The 21925-nt window shown below is 60.2% G+C and overlaps 1 protein-coding gene across 2 annotated transcripts; it reads left to right on the top strand.

The window, feature by feature from the left end:
• Positions 1 to 702: 702 nt before the first annotated feature.
• HNF1B (HNF1 homeobox B) lies at positions 703 to 21574 on the top strand (the record flags this gene model as incomplete). 2 transcript variants are annotated; one of them, XM_082068445.1, is made up of 9 exons in its annotated part: positions 703 to 1040; positions 5612 to 5811; positions 7098 to 7284; positions 7810 to 8051; positions 14783 to 14946; positions 17920 to 18052; positions 18172 to 18363; positions 18996 to 19114; positions 21554 to 21574. In XM_082068445.1, the coding sequence occupies 9 exons, from the start codon at positions 703 to 705 to the stop codon at positions 21572 to 21574; spliced, it is 1596 nt and encodes a 531-aa protein (XP_081924571.1). The 2 variants fall into 2 exon arrangements, with proteins under 2 accessions (XP_081924571.1, XP_081924570.1); XM_082068444.1 differs by having other exon boundaries at positions 7020 to 7284.
• Positions 21575 to 21925: the final 351 nt, after the last annotated feature.

Below are 21925 nucleotides of genomic sequence, written 5' to 3'. Positions count from 1 at the left end.
ACTTCGGTCAGCCTGTGCTGCACCTGTCCCCAGAGCTGGTCTGCACTGGGGGCCAAGACCCCTATTGCAAACCCCTGTCTTCGGGGTGCTCTCCTGTGATTTACAGCCTACACCCACTTGGGTGGGGGTCCCTGCATGGTGGTGGATGAAGAAAACTCCCTTGCGGGGTCTGGGGGGAGTTTTCTCAACTCGGACCCCTCTCAGCGTGGGGTGCAGCACCTGAGGGAGCTGAGCCCCCTGTGGAGTTGCAGCCGGCCCGGGGGTGCGGGCAGAGCGGTGCCGGTGCGGGGCGGGGGATGCCCGCGGTGCTGGAGGGTGGACTGCGGCCCCATCCCGGGCGGGCGGCTGGTACCGGGACCGTGCCCCCCGACGGCAGCCGGGGCTCCAGCGCTCGGGGCCACCGTCCCGTCGCGTCCCTCCCCACCGCTCCTCCGGGGCCTCCGGCGGCCGCGGGCAAAGTCCGTCCCAGCGCGGGCGATAAGGGCCGGGCCGGGGCGGGGGCGCGGGGGCCCGGGCGGCGGCCGGAGGAGAGGCCTGTCGGCGCTGATTTGCATGAGGTATATTGCCTAATGGTGGCGGTCATGGCTTGGTAGAGGGCGGCCCGCGCCCCGCAGCACCGGGCCGGGGCGGAGCGGCAGCGGCCGCAGGGAGGGCGGGAGGCGCGGGGCGAGCGGCGGGGCCGCGCCGCCGGCGCCCGGGAGGATGGTGTCCCAGCTGAGCGCCCTGCAACGGGAGCTCCTGGGTGCCCTACTCAGCTCCGGAGCCACCAAGGAAGGCTTGATCCGTGCCCTGGAGGACATGGTGCCCGCCGCCGGCTTCGGCGTCAAGCTGGAGAGCCTGCCGCTGTCCCCCGGCGGGCCGCCCGACGGCAAGGCCGCCTTTCCGCCGCTGGCCAACGGGCACGGCAAGGGCAAGCTCTCCGGTGACGAGGGCTCGGAGGACGGCGACGACTTCGACACACCGCAAATCCTCCGCGAACTGCAGGCGCTCAACACGGAGGAGGCCGTGGAGCAGCGGGCCGAGGTGGACAGGATGATCAGGTACCGGTGGGGACAGGATGGAGACGGGGCGCACTCTGCAGCGCGCCGGACTCGGACCGCAGGTGCCCGATCCGACGGCCCTGGCACTAAGCGCCCTCCCTGGGGGTCGTTCCCGGTGCGCCCTGCCCGGTGAGTCCTGCCCGGTGGCAGGTCCCGGTGCGCCCTTCCCGCCCCGTGGTTAATCCCGGTGGTGGGTCCCGGTGCGCCCTTCCCGCCCCGTGGTTAATCCCGGTGGTGGGTCCCGGTGCGCCCTTCCAGCCCCGTGGTTAATCCCGGTGGTGGGTCCCGGTGCGCCCTTCCCGCCCCGTGGTTAATCCCGGTGGTGGGTCCCGGTGCGCCCTTCCCGCCCCGTGGTTAATCCCGGTGGTGGGTCCCGGTGCGCCCTTCCAGCCCCGTGGTTAATCCAGGTGGCGGGTCCCGGTGCGCCCTGGCCCGGCGGGGCTGTGCCGCGGTCCCCGCGGTGTCGGGGAGCCGGGGGCGCCGGGAACCGGCTGCCGAGGGGAGCGGCGGGAAGAGGGGCCGCGTCTGGGGCAGGGAGGCCGGAGCCCGCCGGCCGCGTCCTCCCGCCCCGTCGGGTGCTGCCAGCCCGGCCGTCGCGGCGGGGCCGGGGGTGCCGGGGCTGCGGAGACTCGGAGCGGCCGCCGGCTCCGTCCCTCCGCCCTCCGTCCGCGCCGGGAGATAAAACATAAACTGCAGCACGTGGAGCCCGGAGTGTTATTAATTTATTTCTATAAATCATCAACAGAAAAATACACAAAGGGCCGCGATTAGGGCGAGCGGAGCGGCGGGTTATTCATTGCCGAAGTTGTAAACCGGGCGGGGAGGGGGGAAGAAGGAAACCCCCAACGGCGGCGGGCTGGGCTCCTGCCGGCCCCGGGGATGCCGCTCCGGTCCCGGCCGTGCCGCCGGGAGCGCGGCCGCCGTCGGGGCGCGGCGGAGCAGCCCCGGGGCTGTCGGGGCGCGGGCGGCAGCGGGTCCCCGCCGTGCCCGGGGTGAGGAGCGGGGCCGGGGCAGCCGGCGCTTCTCCCGCAGCCGGGGACCGGGGCGATCATGGGTCGCCCCACGGCGCACCCGGTGCCGGTAGAAACAGGTCGGGAGCCCCGCGGTGGGGCCGTTCCCGGGTGCAGTGGGGGCACCTCTGTGCTCCCCCTCACCTGGCACTGCAGTTTTTATACCTGTCTTGATGCCCCAGTGGCAGCCAGACTGCAGCACTGATCCTGCCCGTACCCTCTGCCAGCCCGCAAAGCCCGGGCTCAGCCCCGGCTCTTGTCCCTGGTGCCTCGGCAGTGCCGTGCCAGGGCCTGGCAGGGGACGGGGACGCCGCCATGGTGTGCGGTGTGCACGGTGCTTGTCTCCAGGCCTGCCCCGGCACCGGCAGCACAGATGGTGCCTTTTGGGGACAGGGCTGTGCAGCAGCACCCGTGTCTGCTGAGGGGCTCAGCTGTGACACGCTGGGTGCTAAAGAGCCTCTGTGCAAGGGAGAAATCATTGCAGGCCTTGTCCGCTGGGTTCCCACCCCACCTGCGTAGCCTGAGCCCTGCACCCCTGGGTGCCTGTCCCCAGTCCCTCTTCTTGCTGGCTGCGTCTGTCCCCGGGGGTGCCCAGGCTGGCAGTGGGGGTGCACAGGATCTGTCCTGGGGTGGCTGCGCTCCCACAGGTGTTTCTGTGCAAAGTTTGCCTTTGGTGCAAACAAGAGCAGGCACATGTCCCTGAGGAGCCTTTGCAAAGAGCTCGTGTTTGCTCTAAGAGAGGCCTTTGTACTTGGAGAGGGAGCTGGGTAGGGGACTCAGGAACCATTTATTGCAGCCACGCACAGGGGCTAAACCCCCTCTGCCCCTGTTCCCCTGGTGTCAGCCTCCTGACCCCAGGACCAGCTCAGTCTTGGCTGTTTCTGTGTCCACGCTACCCTTTCCTAAGACTGCAGCACGATCCAGGCTTGGCCACCCACCCGCTGCACGAGCAGGAGCTGCCTGCCATGGTGCCGCGTCCTGAGCGCTTTGCCGCGGCTCCTCAGCGAGCGGCACCTTTGCTTGGGCTCATTCATGGTGCCCAAAGGGCTCCAGCCGATGTGGGGGCAGCGGGGCCGGGGCCGCACCGCGGGCTGGCACGGCGGGTTCTCGCACAGCCCGACCAGAGGTGCCGGCGGCACATGGAGCCCGGCTCTGGGGCGAGACGCCCCACGGCTCCCTCCCTGCCCCGTCCCACCCGCCGCGGCTCGGACACAGATCCCAGGAGCATCCAGATCCGGGGGCCGCGGGACACCCGCCCGCTGCTGGGGCCGTGGCCACAGATACCCCAAGGCGGCTGCGAAATGAGTGGGGAGCGGCGGGCGCAGCAAAGCTCCCCGCGCCGATTCCCTGTGTGCACAGGGAGATGCAGATTAGATAGATCATTTCTGTAGGGAGCCGGGTTTATAATCCATCTGTATAAATTCTTGGCATATTTCTCCGAGGATGTGGAGTGTATTTACCTGTTTTCAAGGCTGACAAAGGGGGTGAGTGGGTCTGGGAGTCCCTGGGGAGCAGGACGGGCTTTGCCCCAACCGTGCTTGGGGTGGGAAATGCCCCTTTCCCGGGCTGCGCCGTGGCCGCGCTTCGTTGGGATTCATTTTGTGCGAGGAAAAGAGCTTTTCCTTGCTTTCGGTGGACAATGAGTGCGGAGCCAGGGCTTTGAACTGGTTTTACCTATTACAAAGCGCTCCCGGCTTGGGTGTTTGGATTTTTTTTTGCACTTAAATTCCTGGTGAAGATTGGACAATTAATGGGCTTTTTTCCATTTTGGTGACAGAACCAAAAAAAATGGGCTTGTGTTGAATCAAAAGGTTTTCCCCGCTGGCTTTTTAGGTTAACCAAAAAAGAAAAGGAAAAAAAAAAGGGCCAAACAAACACTCAAACATTTCATTTTGGGTCAAGTCCAAACATTTTGTTTAACATGAAACAAAATGTTTGGGTTTGGTTTCAGGTTGTTTAACCCTTTTGAATACGGTCAATTTGATTTGTAAAGCGAAATCACTGCTGAGAAATGAAGACTTGAATAATTGTTTTGAAAGTGTAAGTGTGAAAAGCTGGACATAACAAGGTGAAGCCTTTCTTAAGAAAATGAAGGAAAACTGGGGACTTTTTTTTCCTAATTCTCGCATGTTTTTTACAGCCAAAACGCTTCTCAATTTTATTTCAATTTGGAAATCACGTCTGTAACCCCAAGTTACTTGTTTTACATTTTTAAGCGTGCTCTATTGAGACTTAACGCTGGGAAAGCGATGCCCTTGGCTTAGCTGTGAAGCAGCCGGCTGTTAGAAACGCTAATGAGCTCCGTTCCATTAACTTATTATTAATCAGTAAATAGCCGGATCAGTTGGGCGACACGAACGGCTCACGGCAGAAGCCGCGGGCAGCCCCTGGGCGCGGGGACGGCGGCGCCGGCGTCCCGGCCACGCGCTGCCGGGCGTTTTGGGGACAGGAACGAGCTTTTCTGTTTGCGCCGTGCTCAGCGCAGCCGGGCATGCGGGAGTCGCCGTGTCCGTGTGTCTGTGCAGCGCTGCAGCGCCGTGTAGCAGCGTTCCCCTGCAGGGGGATGCGGGATGGGGCGCAGGGACAGCAGCTCTAGGAGCCCCCGGCCCCTTCTGCCCGGGTCTGTGACGAAGCCCCCACCGCGCTGGCTCTTCTCGGGTGCTTCTGTTTTGGATCCAACCAGCTTTGTTTTCATGCTGCATTCGGGACAAAAAAGTAAGAAATATACTTCTTTTTGTCTTTTCCTGTGACAAGCTGAAGGATCCAAAATAAGTGATGAATTGGGAGAGCGGTCGGGCGGTTATTCCAAACGCAGCGATACAGTATCGCATTATTTGAGTGCATGACTGTGACCAGGTTCAGGCTCCACGCCGATTTTTCGGCATTAAGACATTTCCTTTTAGTCCAGTGTCCTGCAGAATGAATCTGGGGCTCCTGAAAGCAGCGCAGGTGCGTTGGCCGGTTCCTCTGCCCCGCGCTGCGCTCTCGGTGGAGCTAAGGGCGCACGCAGCGTTTTGATTTTTGGTTGTATTTCAGTTATTCCCTAAATTGGTGTAAGTTACCCCAAAGACACCGAAGCAATGCAGATTTAGGAAAGAGTAATTTTACATCTGGATCCTGCAGGAGCCAAATTCAAGTGTTTAAAAATATTCAAGAACGAGTTAAAGTTATTGGGGGGGAGGCTGGTTTTGGTTTTCCACTCAGGGACTTGCCTGGGTTTGTGTTCCTGGTTCGACCTTTGCTTCTCAGCCCTTTGCATATGGCCTGTGTCTACGTTTTGCAGTTGTGGGAGGGTGGAAACAGGGTCTCTTTCACATGAATATTGAGATTTTTAGATGATTATCCCTGCAGGAATGGAAGGGAGAAGGTAAAGTGGCAAGTGGGTGGCTGGGGTCTGGTGGCCGCACGGGGGTCCCTGATTCTATGACACGCACTCGAAGGATCTTGTGTCCTGAAAGACATTTCAGAATAATAATAATGGGTTTCCATCATGGGAAGAAGCAAATACCAGGTGTCTTTCCCTCGTCAGGAGAGATTAACCCTTTGTTTCCCTCCCCACAGTGAGGACCCGTGGCGGGCGGCGAAGATGATCAAGGGCTACATGCAGCAGCACAACATCCCGCAGCGGGAGGTGGTGGATGTCACCGGCCTCAACCAGTCCCACCTCTCCCAGCACCTCAACAAGGGCACCCCCATGAAGACGCAGAAAAGAGCCGCTCTGTACACGTGGTACGTCCGCAAGCAGCGGGAGATCCTCCGCCGTAAGTACCCGCACCAGCGCTCGCCCTTTGGAGATGGAGGGGGGAGAGGAGGTCCCCGTGTCCCCGTCCTGCCCGTGGGTACCCCATGTATCCGGAGCTGGGGGAAGAGCAGCCAAGGATCTTCCCCTTAACAGTTTTACAAGTAGAACGCATTTAAGGTGCAGGAAAACCAGGGAAGAGCCCCTCTTGGTCACAATATTCTATTTGGGAAAGCAGTTAGATGCCTTTCCCACCTTTGCCCCCTTTTCCTCTCTGTTTCTTAAGACTGCTCATGTTCTGCAACTACTTGCAAAAAAAGTAGAGAGACAGAAAAGGAAAAAAAAAAAACTGTAAATTGTTCCTATGTGTAGCACAGTCTTGGGGCAGCATGTGCTATTTGAAATGCAGATGATTTTGACCAAGTACACAAAGTATTGCTCTTGTGCACCTCTCCCACCACCTGCCCTGGGTCGGTCCCTGTTGCTGGAAGCAGCCGGTGTTTGACTGAGCTGCAGGTTGGGGCCCTGACCCCCCTGCAAAGGGCTCTGCCCCCCTCTTCCTAAAGGATGCAAAATACAGCGGATGGGAAGTGCAGAAAAGGATTTAGCACCAAATACCACCGCTTTGAAAACACACCTTGAGACGTTAGAGCAAACAGAGCCCGCTCCAGCCTTGCCCTTCGTTTCGCCCCTTGTCACGGGGGGAAAAGCCATTATAAAAAGAGGGAGAATTCCCCTGCAAAACTGAGAATAATAAAACTCTCCCATTAATCTCCGTTTACTGCCGCGGTGACAAGCGCCGGGTCTGAGGCGGGACGCCGGGGAAGGTCACCTCTGGTGCCTGCCCGGGCGGGGGCCATGTCCCACCGCGCTGGGACGGGAGCGGGAGACGTTCCCTCTCGGGGGACTTTGCTGTTGTCCTGCCTGGCTCCCGGCTTGCGAAAACCCACCCGAAACAAGTGCACAGTGGCAAAGACCCAGCCCGTGAATACGCATGTGCTGTGCATGCCTCCCTGCTAAACACTGTCCCCAAGGGATGGTGACAACTCCCTCGCCCCCTTCCTGGGGTTCCACACCCCCTGGGGGGCAGAGAGCCGGTGTTGGGGGGCACTGCGCTCACTCCAGACCAGGACAGGGCTGGGGGTGCTGCAGGACGGGACACGGGGGCGCGGGACGGTGCCTCCGAGCAGCGGCGACAGGCCGGCTCACGTCTGCTCCTTTCTCTTTCAGAATTCAACCAGACAGTCCAGGGGTGTGGAAATAGGACAGACAAAAGCACTCAGGATCAGCTGCTGTTTCTCTTTCCAGAGTTCAATCAGCAGAACCAAGGGGCTGCCCAGCTCGACGACGGCTGCTCTGAAACCCCCAGCAAGAAGATGCGGCGCAATCGGTTCAAGTGGGGGCCGGCCTCCCAGCAAATCTTGTACCAAGCCTACGACCGCCAAAAGAACCCCAGCAAGGAGGAGCGTGAGGTTCTGGTGGAGGAATGCAACAGGTAACGGCTGTCCCGCACCTTCTGCCGCCTCCACGCCTGCCCCGCAGCCTTTGTTCTGAAAACTCCATATGATGCTGGGCTCTTGGTGCGCAGCCCCGGGCTGCCAGCTCGCAGCTCGGCTTTGCTGAGCTTCCTGGCCCCTTTTTGTCTTGTTTTCCCCATCTGAGTGGTGGCCAGGGCTAAGTGAGCTCCGTGCTGTGCCAGGGATGCCATGGGGATGCTGTTGGGATGCAGCAAGGGTGCCATGGGGATACCACGAGGCTGCAGCGGGGATGCTGCAGGGATGCTCAGGGATGCTGCAGGAATGCTCAGGGATGCTGTGGGGATGCCGCAGCGTTACAGCAAAGTCAGAGGGTGCAGGGTTGGCTTTTACAGAATGTATGTAGCTCCAAAGAGCAGGCAGGCTCTTAGGAAGAGCTTAAATGCCCCCGAATTCACCTGTCCTCCCCGAAGCCCCGTCCCAGTGGTGCTGGCAGAGGACCCCCCGGCAGCACCCTGTTCCAGCGTGTCCCCTTGCCCCCACAGGGCTGAGTGTCTGCAGCGAGGGGTGTCACCCTCCAAGGCGCACGGGCTCGGCTCCAACCTGGTGACGGAGGTCCGCGTCTACAACTGGTTTGCCAACCGGCGGAAGGAGGAGGCTTTCCGCCAGAAGCTGGCCATGGACGCCTACAGCTCGGGCCAGCCCCCGCACAGCATGAACCTGCTGCTGTCCCACGGCTCCCCCCACCACAACCAGCCCAGCGCCTCGCCTCCCAGCAAAATGCCAGGTGAGACCTCGGCGGGGCTGCTCAGGCGCTGGCTCCTGTTTCTGCTGGGGAAAGGGGTGCTGAGCCCTTGGGGCCATGCATGGGTGGCCTTCAAGGCGGGGAGATGGTCATCCTGGTCCCTGCTGCAGCCTAAACAAGTGATGCTGGTGCGGAGAGGAGCAAGGGCTGTGGCTGCAGCGTTGCGGCTGAGCGAGCCACACGGCGGGGGCTGGATTTCCACCCTGCCAGGGATAAATCAGCATTTGCTTGGTTGGTCGAATTCAGTGGAGTCCCCGTGCGGGCTGTGCTGGGCAGGGCAGGGAGGCAGGCTGACGTGTTGGCGCTGGGGCCTTGGGGTGCAGCCCACTGGTGAGCACTGGTTTTGGGTGGGGGAGTGCACAGGTGATGCTGCAAAGCCCGTAGGAAGCTGCAGCAGTGTGTCCCAGCCTTGATGGGTGTGCAGTGCTGCACGGTGCCCATGCTGGAGCAGGAGGAGGTGGGTGAAGAAAGCTACTTGGGGGGTGCAGGGCTCACCCCAACCTTCACCTCTCCCCGCCGTGGTCCAGCCCCATAGCGAGGAGCTGGCTGGGGAGAGCAGACTCGACAGCTCCCGAGGGATTTAAGCAGGAGATAACGCCCGGGGAGGGGGCTAATCAGGGTGGGTGGGGGTGGCGCGCTGTGGGGCGAGAGGCATTGTTGGGAGAACAATCCCCATTGTCCCCCTCCTTGCCCTCTGCCGCCAAGGTGGCTGCAGGGGGGTCAGCGTGTGGGCTGCACCCCAACTGCCCCCACGTCCCCCCTCGGCCGCGGCACCGGCACAGCCCGGCCGGGGAGGCTCAAACCAGCCGCCTCTTGGAAATGACCCTGCCTGGCTCGTTACTCACACCCAGCTCATTACAAAGGCAAATTAAAATAACCCCATGTGGCAGAGAGTCCCTGAGGGAAGGGCAAGGAGCCTGGGGAGGGGAGGCTGGGAGCTGGGGACAGTGCCAGTCTGTGGCTGGACGGGGGTCCCTGGCCATTAGCAAGCGAGAGCAGCCCCCGAAGTGGTACCCGGGAGATGCAGCAGCCCTGGATGGGTGAGCAGCATCTGACCCCGCTGCCACCCGTGGGGGACAGGCAGCATCGACCCCACTGCCCCCCGTGGGGGACAGGCAGCATCGACCCCGCTGCCACCCGTGGGGGACAGGCAGCATCCGACCCCGCTGCCACCCGTGGGGGACAGGCAGCATCGACCCCGCTGCCACCCGTGGGGGACAGGCAGCATCGACCCCGCTGCCACCCGTGGGGGACAGGCAGCATCCGACCCCGCTGCCACCCGTGGGGGACAGGCAGCATCGACCCCGCTGCCACCCGTGGGGGACAGGCAGCATCCGACCCCGCTCCCGGGTACCGCTCATCACATAGGGCCGGCCGGCGGTGACCAAAATGTGACCCTGCCCCAGGAATGCCCCGCACAATGGTGGGGACAGGGAGGACGTTTGCCCTCCTGTCACCGGCTGATTGCTTACAAGGTGCCCTACAAGCACATTGTCAGCAAAATCAGCTGTTTTCAGTGTCGGCTGGCGGGTTTTACAATACCCCACCAGCATGCAGCCCCGCGTTGTCATGGCGTTGTCCGCCCCCCGTGCATGCTTAATTGACAATTAAGCCGGGGCTTTGAACGAACCCCCCTGCCTTTGATGTGCCCCGTCCTGGCAGCGCCCATGCAGGCACCCCTTGAGAGCCTTTGTTTTCTGCTGTTAGGGGATGGCAATTCCCGTCACCGCGGGCATTTATCTCGGGGCTGGACGGCCGTTAAGCCCCAACCTTTATTTTCCCGCTGGAGCGGTGGCCAGCAGGAGCCGGCCGCGGCTATAGGGCCGGTGACAGCCCATTCGGAGGGGCTTTTGAGCAGGGCAGGAGTGATGGCCACGGCAGCAGTGGAGGGGTCAGGAGGGCTCGGCTGTAGGAATTTACTGGTGGCTGGTGGTCGTATCCATCAGCCTCGCTGAGGAGGAGTAGGTGAGCATGGTGAGGGTGCCCATGGGGTTGTAGGTCTTGTTTGGGGGTGGCGGGCAGGGGCAGAGCTGAGTGGTGACACTTTGGGGTCATTTGGTCCAAGCTGGGTCTGGCGGGCTTGCAGCTCCCAAAGCATCACTGAGTCCATCGCCACTAAAACCTCTTCCAAGAGATGTTTGCAGTGGTGGGGGACCCGCTGGCTGGGGGGTGCGGGCTGTGCTGGGGCTGTCCCCACTGCCCGGCTGACCCCGCCGGGGCTGCCCATGCTGGGATTTGAACTGCCCTTGCACCGCACGGCTGGGGCGCTCAATGCCTTAACAGCTTAATGACGGTGCTGGGACGCTGCCCACGTCCTGCCCTGTCCCCCCCGGGATGTCCCCCGGCACAAAACGATGGGGCTGGTGCTGGGGGGCAGCTGCAGAGCCGCTCCGGTGCCTGCAGACAAAGGGATCGCCCGCTCCTCGGGACGTCAGCGGGGTCTTGCAAAAGAGCACAATGACGGCCGGGTAGGGGTGAGAGCTGTAAAAGTCAAACATCTTCCCGACCTCTTCTGGGGACCCATCTGTCAGGCCTGGAGCTGTAGTTTTTAACTATTTGGAGGTAAATACTTAAAGCCTATCTATCTTGGAGGCTTCCCTCAGACTCTGGACTTTTCCCTTCCTAGGGGGTATTATCAGTGATCTTGGTTCCGTTTGATTTGAAGGTCACTCGGGGCTTTATCTTGGTGCCGTAGACTCTGGCTTATGCCATTTTTATCTTCAAGAGCCCCGCAGACAATCAGCGCATTGACGAGATTAGGTGACACGCCACCCCGCTCGCCAGCCACCCCCCGCCTCGCCCCGCATACAAAGGGCTGCCCGGTGCCCACTGGACCCCCCGAATCCCCATCCCCGTGGTCGGGGGTCGCGGTGTCGCCACCAGCGCCTCCTGGGGGGTCCTACACCAAAATGTGCTCAAGGCATCCCTCTGTCCAGCAGCACCTACGCTGCAATATCAGAGTATCGGAGCAATATCAGAGCAATCAGTGCACACACACACATATGAATGTACAGCATTTATCTATATTTTTTAGATATCTCTGTAGATGTAGATAACAAAAATAACTCGGTGCCACCCTGAGATTCTTTCTAAACCCAAAGGCCAATTTAAGCGTCTTGACTTTCTCTTAAAGAAAAGCCTGTCAATAAACCCTCGGTCCAGAGGTGCTTCGGTTTCTATCTGGATCCTACACGTTGTTCCTTGGGGTATGTGCTGGTTCTGATTGTGGACCTGGTGCCAGTGGTTGTAATATTTTACTGTCGGGCACATTGTGGGGCTCGGTGGGTACAGTGCACTGTTAGGAGCTTTTCCCCGTTTTATGGGGGGTAATTAGGACTTTATGACAGCAGCAAAATGGGAGGGTCCAGTCCCCATAAACAGGTTTATAATGGATATAAACTACGCACCTCTGTAACTTAGCAAGATTAACACTTTAGGGACAATTTGAGTGGCAGCCTGAAATCAGAGGTGCCTGGACCTGCGTTTGGGACGGTGAAGTGGTCCCGTCACCCCCCTGGCTGCTCCCACGGTGTCAATAGCTGCGGCATCGCTGAGTCCAGCGTGACCCCAAAAATGGCACTTTGCCTTGTTCCCCCACCTCGGGGGGACAGTCCCTGAGTCCCTGCGGCCGCTGGGCAGGCGTGGAGCGCCCGGGGCCGTTGTGGGGTTGGGCATCGCTGGTGATTTGCAGGATGTTTGCAAAGCTGCAGGCAAAAGTGCAGCCAGACACTGGTGAGTCGCGGAGGTTGGGACGTGCCATGCAACGGCCAGGGCTCCTGCTGCATGGGAAATACATTCACAAGTACAGTGAGGTTTGGTTTTGCTTTGGGTTTTTTTTTGAAGTACAATTTAATCATAGCAATATGAATTAAAGAAGAGAACGAAGCTGCTGCTTTGCTTTCTCCTGCCAAAGACTGGTGTCTACCTAGAAAATGGCACAAGCCTGCAATGAAAGCAGCAAAGTTATTGATTATTGCCCCAAATCCCCCCATTGCTCTCTCCACCCCAAAAGCTGTGTTGGGCACCTCTGAGAAGCCAGAGGGTGCTGGGGTTGGCTGCTGGGAGCTGTGGGTGCACGGGACCCCCAACCAGCCGGGGGTCACGCTGCCTGTCCCCATTCCCCTTGGCTCAAACACAGGGTTAAGGCTCCAGAGCCGGACCCTGCGGCTTGTCTGGAAACACGGGAAAGCAGTAAAACATTTCACAGGCAGTGCAGCTCAGGGGCCGCACAATAGCTGGGTCCCATAAACAGACTTTTATATTACGGCTGTAGCTCCAGTAAAAACCAGAAAAGCCTTAAAGAGGAAAGGCTCTGCGGCCAGGGCCGGTCCCGCTGATCCCCATCCAGGCTCCTCTCTCGGTGGCTGCGGGGAGAGGCCGAGGAGGAGTAAATCTCTTTGCGCGGGGCGGGAGAACAGTTGTGTTGGGCATCGCTGGCTGTGAGAGCCCCAGGAGGAAACCCCCGTGTCCCCCTGCGAACCACCAGAGCCGTCCCCACGTGTTCACCCCATCCCAGGGGGTCCCATGGTGGGGACAAGGGGTTGTGCTGGTGGGGGACAGCTGGTTCCCAGGGCTGGGCACCCCTGCCATGCCTGGAGCCCGACCTCGCGCTGCTCAGGAGGGTTAAACTTCAGCAAGACTCGGAGTCTTCAGTGGTTTTATCTGGAGAACCAAAATCTCGGTCACCCGATTACCTGGCAATCCCAGCGTTGGTTATTGTTTCTCACACAATAAAAGCGTAGTCCTTTGGCTTGCAGGGAAAAGCTTTAACATCAGCTTTTAACTTTGCGTATGTTTTAAAGACAACTTGATGACTTCGGGTGTCTTGGCTCGTGGGTTACAAGCATCCTCAGCGGGGTAAACCACGATCTGGGGATTAAAATGGCTTTTCTTTTAACTGAAAGCTTCACTGAACCCAAAAGAGATTGAAGATTGAGCAGAACTCTGATTTTCTTTCCAAGAGGAGCCGCCTGTGCTCCTTGTCTATCTTGAAGATCATGCTCAGAAGAAAGGGCTTTATTTTATCTCCCCCATTGTTCAACCCGCGCTGCAGGACGTCGGGCGGCAGCGGCCGCAGCGCACGCTGCACGGGGCCGGGGCCGCGGTTGGAATGCGTGTGACAGTGCCCGGCTGGGTAATGTTTACCCCGTGCGCGGCAGGGACGTCCACTCGGACCGGCAAATATCCACCTGCCAGAGGACATTCTTTTATTATCAGGGATAAAAGGGGTCTGCTGGGAAATGATCAGGAACCAGACATCGCGGGGAGATTCCTATCTGTGGGGCATGTTTAACCAGCTGATGGGGAAAATTTGGAGGTGATTAAAGAGTGACTTTGCTGTAGTTTTGGCGGAGGGCGTGAGTAGCCATCTGCACTTTGGCAGGTGCTTTTGGAGCTTGTGGAAAGCTTCTGGATTCAAGTTCTTACTTCTTTCCTGTTCCTCAATGCAGCGGTTTTCAGAGTAGCCCTTAGAGCATCCTCTGCCGAGCCAGCCTGCGTCCGCCCTTCCCCTCACGCACCTGGGAGAAGGAGCCCCCCAAATCCCAGGGGGAACATCCTTTACCTGGGCGGGTTTGGGAGCTGTGCTGGGGCAGCCGAGAAGCCACCAGCTTCTTCCATAGGCAGAACTATTCTGGCTGATGGTCATTTTGGGGAAACATCCCCAATGCCACTCTGCAGCGGCCGGGTTCATGGGTGGGCGATGCTCTCGGTGGTCTCGGTTGGCAGGGTGGGCTTCACCCCATGGGTTTCTTTCCCAGGAGAGCAGTGGGCTGTCTGTCTGTCCATCCTCTGCTTCGATCCGGGGGCAGTTCAGTGAACCAGCCGCAAGCACAGCGCTGGACTCCTCGTAATAAATGGCTTTTCACTGTAGTCATCAAGGCAGTCTCTCAAAAGATGCTTTTGTTTCCCGTGGGTTTTCCTCAGTTAATTATTTGTGATCTGTAGATGCCTTTCCATGACACATGGCTGATCACATGGTTATCAGTGCATGGTGTTTTAGCCAAATTAAATATATTTGTACAGAAGACCTGTGCTTGAGCCAGATTTCCCTTCTCGGCAGTGGTGGGCTGTGCTCTGATTGAAGGTTTGTATGTGTCTGGTCCCTCTGTTTTCCTGCAGTAACCTGTTAATCATACACTTGTCGAGAGGGAAATCGGGTGCAGAAGGGCCTGAGAAGAAAGCGAGAGGAGTGGCTGTAGGGAGCTGGGCAGCGCTGGCCTTGCGAGGGAAGAGCTCTGTGCGGAGTCGCTCCCCACGGCTCAGGGTCCCCGGGATGGTGTGCGAGAGCTGTGGGAACATCACAGGGATTTGCACGATGGCTGCAAACGAAAGCGCAAGGGATGAGGGCGGGTGTCCCTGGCCCAGGTTGGGCTTCCTGGGGAGCAGCTCTTTCCACCCCCAGCATGGGGACCCATGGGCAGCCTGGGCGCTCAGCACCCCTCACTGTCATTTTCTGGCTGTAATTTCAGAAGATGGGGTTTGGGTGAAGCTGGAAAGGGAGGGACACATTGTCTGGTGCCATCCCTTGCCATTCAAAGGTGTCATTTAGGAGCTCACCCATCTGTTTTGCATCCTTGTGCCGTGCACATCAAGGGAGCTGGGGAGGGGTGGGGGGGTCCCCTTGGCAGGGCCACTTTCGGGGTGTTGGCACAGCCAGAGCACCCTCACCAAGGTGCCCATGGGTGATTGCGGCTCCTGGTGATGTTTTGCAGGGGTGCGGTACAGCCAGGCGAGCGGCGAGGCGGCGGCGTCCTCCGGGGCCATCAGCCACCATGGCGGCGCTGCCATGGTCACCACCAGCCAGGCGGTCCTGCAGCAGGTCTCCCCGGCCGGCTTGGACCCGGGCCACGGTTTGCTCTCTCCCGACGGCAAAATGGTGAGTACACCTGGGCTATTGTGGCGGCGGCGCTGATAAGATAAGAGGGCCCAGCGGGCAAAGCAAACACGCTTTCCCCGGGTTTCACACGCGGCCCGAGCCGAACAATGGGGCATTGTGGGGACGGGGACGCGGCGCGGGTGTGCGACCGTCCCCACCGCCCGCCTCAAAGGCGGCACTTGGCCCCCGCGCGCCCCGGCGGGCAACGGCGTGTTTTCTGAGCGCAGCCCATAAATCTGACAGAGCCCCGCTCGGGGTTTATTGATTGCATGCCTCGCGGATTGAATGTGTGCTGGGTGGATCACTGTTTGTTTTCTCCTGCCAATGACATGGGTATTGATAAAATGCTCATTCATTATTTTTTCCCGGAGCCCTTCCCAAGTCTGGAGTCTCTCCGGGGAAGCACTTTCCTTGCAAGCAGGGACCTTCTTGTCCCAGGGCATCTGACTCGGTACCGCCAGCTCCAGACCTCCCGCCTGTCCCCGTCCCCATCCCCGCCTGCTCGCGCTCTGCTGCGAGGGCTTTGCTGGGCAAACACCAGTGGTGACAGGCGGCAGAGACGGGACATTGCCATCCCCACAGGGTGCCTGATGCCTCCCATGCCGGGTGCTGCACAACCACTGCAAAAAAGTGGTTGTGGGTGCAGGTCTGGGCTGGGTTTGCAATGCCCGAGCGCTCGGGGTGCTCCTTTCTGTGGGTGCCTGGCTGGCGCAGAGCCCTTTGGAGGAGTCCTGAGGGAGCGGGGCGAGGAGGGGCCGGGGGTGACGGGGAGGACGGGCCGGGGCGCGCAGCCCTTCCTCGGAGCCGGCTGCTGGAGCTCTGCGTGCGGCCGCTGCTTTTTCCGGGAGGAGGTTTTCTGCTGAAAGCGAAAGTCAAACATGGCACTGGGTGACGGGGCGAGCCCGCTCTTCCTCGGTTTTCACTTCCATTTTCGGAGGGTTGGCCCTCTTGGGCTGTCGCATCCGTCTCCTTGCACAGCCGGGTGGCTGCGGCGGGCTCGGCATCCCCTCCCTCAGTATGGCGTGATTTAATTTTGCTTCTCCTTCTGCTGCTCCCTGACTCACGAGGGTCCCCGTGCAGCCCCTCGGGCTCCGACACTGACCCTGCAGAGCCAAGCGTCCCCCACCAAGCAGGGGGGATGTTGCCAAGCGAAACCCCGACCTTCCCACACGCTCCCTCCGCCCCGAGAGCACCCGTATCTCCCCAGGGGTGTGTTGAGCCTCATAACCCTGAGCCTTGGAGTCATAAAATGAGTCAGGATTAAAGGCAGCAGGAGGCAGCGAGCGCCCAGGGTGGGGGACCTGGGGACGAAGCGATGCAGAGCTCGGTGGGGGGGCTGCCAGCACCCCCCGGCAGCTCCTTTTGCATGGCCCACGTCTGAGGGGGTTTTGCTGGAGGGACCCTCGGATGGGGCCGGGGGAGCTCGCAGCAGCTGGGCAGCACGGGAGAAAGCCGTGGGGAAATGCAGCGGGTTAAACTGGGAAAAGCAGCGGATTAAGCTGGGAAAGCAGCCTGTCGCAGTGCCATAGGCAGACACGCAGCAGCAAAACTGCGGAGTTGTCCCCGCTGCACGGGCGTTGCACAGCACCCGATGGGACCGCGCCGGCCCTCGGCCACATGCAGCTCTGCCAGCTTATCTCTGATCTTCAGGCAGGGCTAGCTAGTGCTTGCTAGTGATTTAATAAAAATATGCTGTAGGCTGTGGTTTCTAGTAAGTAAACATGTGCCTTTAATACCCCACATGAAACCAAGAGCTGCCAAGGAAGTTGCAGCCTCTGAAGGCAATGGCTTTGTGCAGGGAGGAGCGTTACTGAGGCTGCAGGAAGCTTTGGTGTTCACTCTTTCACACTCCGGTGTTGCTCTGAGCCATGGTGGTGCCGCAGGGTCTTCGTCCAGGATGCAGGGACTGAAGGGTCTTCTCCAGTCGTGCGGTCTCTGGGGGGTTTCCTTTGGGCTCAGTGCTTTGGGTGTAAAGCCACCGCGAAACGAGCCCAGGCTGCGGGCGAGCAGCGCGCACTTGCCGCGAGCTATTTGACTTGTGCAGCCGAGTGTGGTGTAACCTGGCCTTGAAGAAACTTTGAAAGTGGAAAATACCGGATCAGGAAATATGAGTCACTCCTGGGCTTTGGAATTTATTGATGGATTTGTTTTAATTGCAACGGGGCTATCTCCAACTCACATGTGCAAAAATAAACAAGGCGCTGGGGCTGGTGTCCAGAAATGTCACACGAAGAGCTGAAAGGATGGCTCGGGATCGAGGTTGCCCAGTGCAAGAGGTCTAATTAGAGGGACTAGGAGAATGTGCAGCAATTAAAGAAATCAGGCACTTAGCCCCTGTTTGTGGTGGGGACCAGCTCCAGTCCCCTGGACGCGCTCCGAGTGCCTTTGTGTGTCCGATCCCTGAACATTGACCCGAGATCCCAGGAGCTGGCTCTGGCCAAGCACACCTGCCCCGTCCCACCAGCACCCTGCCTGTTGGCAAAAGTGATGACGAAGATCATCGCTGTGAGGTGCTTTCTGTCTGCTTTCTGTCTTTTTTCTTTACCTGTCAACGTTTATACTTCCCACTTTCCTCTACAACTGTGAGGGTGAGAAGTTGAGTGTTGAGAGTCCTCAGCTGTCCCCGAGAGCGGGCGCTTGGACTTGGGGGACAAAAAGGCAAAGTCTCAGGATGTGCTGTGTCCTGGCGCCATGCTCCGATGGAGCTGGAAGCCGGTGCCAGCAAAATCCTTCCTGCTGCTGCTGCTTTGCTGGTGATTAATGCAAGGCTCAGCATCCCAGCCGGGCTCTGCAGCCCCGGGTGGTGGGAACTGGACTGGGGTGTCCCAGCGAGGCTGCAGCCGTCCTGCCTCTCAAGAGGGGTTGTTCCTGACCCCCCGCAATCCCCCTGCCGAGGCAGGCAGGGCAGGGGGCCGGGAGCATCCCCGCGGCTGCGGCTCTGATGGGGGCTGTCCTGCCTTGTTCCTTTGGCAGATCCCCGTTTCAGGGGGTGGGCTGCCCCCGGTGAGCACCCTGACCAACATCCACAGCTTGTCCCACCACAACCCGCAGCAGTCCCAGAACCTCATCATGACGCCGCTCTCGGGAGTCATGGCCATCGCACAGAGTAAGCGCTGCACCCCGAGCTCAGCCCCGCGTGGGCCCCCTTCCCACGACGGGGAGGGGGACACCCCGTCTGCTCCCACCGGCGCTGACATCCCTGCTCTGCTCTCCCCCTGCTCCCAGGTCTGAACACCTCGCAGGCGCAGAGCGTGCCCGTGATCAACAGCGTTGCCGGCAGCCTGGCGGCCCTGCAGCCGGTGCAGTTCTCCCAGCAGCTGCACAGCCCGCACCAGCAGCCGCTCATGCAGCAGTCGCCCAGCCATATGACGCAGCAGCCGTTCATGGCCACCGTGACCCAGCTGCAGAACTCGCACAGTAAGGGTTCGGGCAGTAGCTATGAAGGGAAAAGCCTAGAAAAGAAGTTCAGATGGAAAACAGGCTTGTGCTCTCCTCTTGCTGTCCCGTGCCTGGGCTCGTGCCCTTGGCTGCCGCCTTTCTCCCATGGACACTGGCCAGCGCGGGGCTGTGAGCGGGATGCAGGCGGTGCGGGGTGGCCACATCTCGCCCTGTCCTCTCCTTCCCCTGAGCCACCACCGTGTCACATCCCCTGTAGGGCCATGCCGCTGTCCCGCAGGTGGGCTGCAGCCCCCACTGGTGTTTTTTGTACAAACTTCATTTTTCCTTCTGAGTTCTTATTGCTAAAACACATGCTTTGCCGAAGGAGGCGGCCAGGCCCGTTGTACTCCCTGCAAAGCAAACCCTTCCCTGCTGTGCCCCGAAGGGATCTGGCTTTACCCCTTGGGCTCACCCGTCACCCCAGCCCTGCTCCAGCGCCAGGCTGGGACGAGCTGGTAGCTGAGAAAGCGGCGGCTTACAGGCAGGTGGGGGTTTCTTTCAGTGGCTCATTTTATCTCGCTCATGTCCCCGCGATGCTCGTTCCCTCCCAGCACCCTGCAACCTGCCGTAGTGCTTTTCCGTGACGGCTGCTTGTCTCCTCCTCTCCGCAGTGTATGCACACAAACAGGAGCCTCCCCAGTATTCCCACACCTCCCGCTTCCCCTCGGCGATGGTGGTGACAGACACCAGCAGCATCAGCACACTGACCAATATGTCTTCCAGTAAGCAGGTAATGGCCGGGGTGCGCGGAACGGTGTGTGGAGGTGGAGCGGGGCTGTTTCTGCTTTTCCAGCACTGAAAACCTCATCCCAGCCCCTTCATGGTCTCTGAAAACCTGCTTGGGGATGGCGTAATGGGGACTGGGGTGATGGTCCAACTGTGCTGGACAGCGGGGACTTGTCATGGTGGTATCAGCTGGACCATGCTCATCCCTGGGGCCACTGCTCCAGCGTGGGAGCATCCTACTGGGGTTCAGATTGGGCTGGGAAGGTCAGCACCAAGCGGGGTTTGGTGCCTTTGTGCTCAGGGTGAATCGACCCCAGTTGGAGTTGAGTGGAGGAGCTGGGCTCCGATGTGCCCCAACTTCCCCAGGACATAAGGCAGGACATAAGGCAGGACTTATCCTGGTTCAAATCAGGTGTGCGAAGCCTTGCTCAGACAATAGTCCCTTTCTAAAAGCCACCTCTGGGGACTGTGGGAAATATGTGGCCCTTATTGATTGCTAGATAAATAAGAGAGAGCCTTGAACTTGCATTCAGATAAACTTTCTTACTGGAGTTTGACAGGGGAGAGGAAAAAAATGTCTGCAATGACCACAGAGTAAATACAGTGTGGGATTGCTGTGAGAGCCCCCTCCGCGGAAGAGGCTTGGGCTGCAAAGGGGAGAAGGGGAGCTGCCCGGGGGCTTGGGGTGCCGGGGAAGGGGTGATGAACACCACTGTTCCCAGCTCGGATGGGGCTCCAGCGCTTTGCGGTGACATTTATCCGGCGCTGGGTCGGGAGGCGGTCAGGCCCGGCTCCTCGGCAGCACCATTTCCTCCGCTCGGCTTTATCGGCCCATCTGCTGGGCGCTCAGCCCGAACCGCCCCTGATTAACCGTGTCCCCCCCACCACGGGCGGCCTTTGATGCCGGGACCAGCCCAAAGGAGCCCAGGGCGCTCAGGAAATGTCCCTGGCTGGATGACAGCGCCCGGCCATCCCCGCTGCCCGGCGATCAGCCGACCCTGACGCCAGCACTGCCCGGGGTGATGGAGGCTCCCTCGATTTTCCCCCTCCATCACGCTTTTGCACTTTAATTAAAGCAGGAGGAGGTCTGGCGGCTCAGGAGGGGGAGATGGGGCCAGGCCCCTGTGGCTGCTGTGATGGGTGGGTGCAAAATGCCACAGGGACACCCCCATAGCCCCTTGTACGTGACAAATGAGCGCAGGCTGGCTCTGCAAGTGCTGGGGCAGCATCTGTCCCCTGTCCCCCCGCACAGGGCAACAGAGGGAGCTGGGGTTGTGTCCCCCAGCGCAGCCTCCCAGCCCCTGGGGCCTCTTTTCCTACCAACCATTCCATGTTCAAGCTAGAGCTGGAAAAATGCGTCCCTGAACATTGATTTGTATTTTTTTCCCAGCAGTTGCCCCTTTTGTTAGCAAACTTGCCCTGCAAATGCTGCTCAGCCCCCAAGTGGCTCAAATGCCCAGATATTTTTGCACAGCCCACACGAAACCCCAAGCCCTGGGTCCTGGGGTGCTGCTCCCGAGCAACCCTGCTTTGCAAGAGGAGAGGGATCCTCCCGCAAAGCACAGAGCGAAACCTCCATCATTCTCCAGCAGCTCTTCTGCACCTGCAGCCCCCACTCCAGATCCTGCAAACCCGGCTGCTCCCGGTCCCGCTGGCGGGGACAGAGGCTGGAGGGACATCGCGGTCCCCCCGGCTGTCCCCTCACAGCCTGATGCTGCGGGGTCGCTTATCAGATGTTGTTGTTTAGACCTGGAAGGGGCAAATACCTCCCGGTTCCTTTGACAACGCTTGAGGCCAAGCCACCATTTTTATTACGTTAGCAAACACCTGATAGCCGCAGCCCGTCCCTAATGACATGTCACAGGAGGCTCCTGGCGTCTCCTTATCTCCACGTTACGATGTTTGCTGTGTGCTCCAGCCCGCAAGGTCACCCCCAGCCCCCCACCCCTGGTGACTGGGGGGGACCCCAGGTGGGGGGCCCATCTCGAGGGAGGGAGAAGGAGCCGCTGCGGTGGGACGGATGCGGTGGCGGAGGCTGCTCAGCTCTTTCCCCGCCGGTGCCAGCAGCGGGGGGACAGCGATGCCCGTGGTCCCCAGCCCCGCTCCCACCCCAGCACGGGCTCCTGGGCTCAGCCTCACACCTGGCTGCTCTTGGCAGCGCCGCTGGGCTGCGCGGCACCATCTCCGCCACAGCTGGGCACAAACAGGCCCTTTTGCATTATTATTATTTTAGGGAGGGGGTGGTAATATCTGGCTCAGAAAGTACTTTCCCATTGTGTCCCGCTCAGGGGTGCTGGGGAGGGCTCAGGGCCAAGCAGGGCTCGAGTGGCACCACCAAGGTCCCGGGGTGGTGTGAGAGGTGATGCCTCCAAACGCTTTGCGGTGTCCCTGGAACCCCCATAGTGCTGCCTACCAGTCACCGCGCTGCTCTCTCCCTCCGCAGTGTCCCCTGCAAGCCTGGTGATGCTCCACACCTCGCTGCTCTCGCTCATAGCAACGGGACCTGATTTTCCACAACGTGCTGCTGGAGACCCGTGCGCCGAGCCCGGGGGGGTCGCCGCAGCGAAGCCCAGCGCCGCAGCGAGGAGCCCGGCGACCCCGAGCGGGGCCGGCGCCTCCGGACGCCCCGTCGCTCTGCCGTGTCCCGCAGGGACGAGCCCGGACCCGTGGGTGCCGCGGACCCTGCCTCTCCTTCCCTCCGCGCAGTATTTCCAAGACGTGTCTTGGGGATTTTGTTTTTCCTTTCATAAGTATTCGCCTTCCAAGAGGCCGTTGGCTCTCCCGAGGAGCGAGGAACAAGCTGTGCTGGGACCTG

Source organism: Streptopelia decaocto, assembly GCF_964273445.1.
Source record: "Streptopelia decaocto genome assembly, chromosome: 18".
In the NCBI taxonomy this organism is placed as follows: domain Eukaryota; kingdom Metazoa; phylum Chordata; class Aves; order Columbiformes; family Columbidae; genus Streptopelia; species Streptopelia decaocto.
This window is presented reverse-complemented; position numbering and strand designations above follow the sequence as displayed.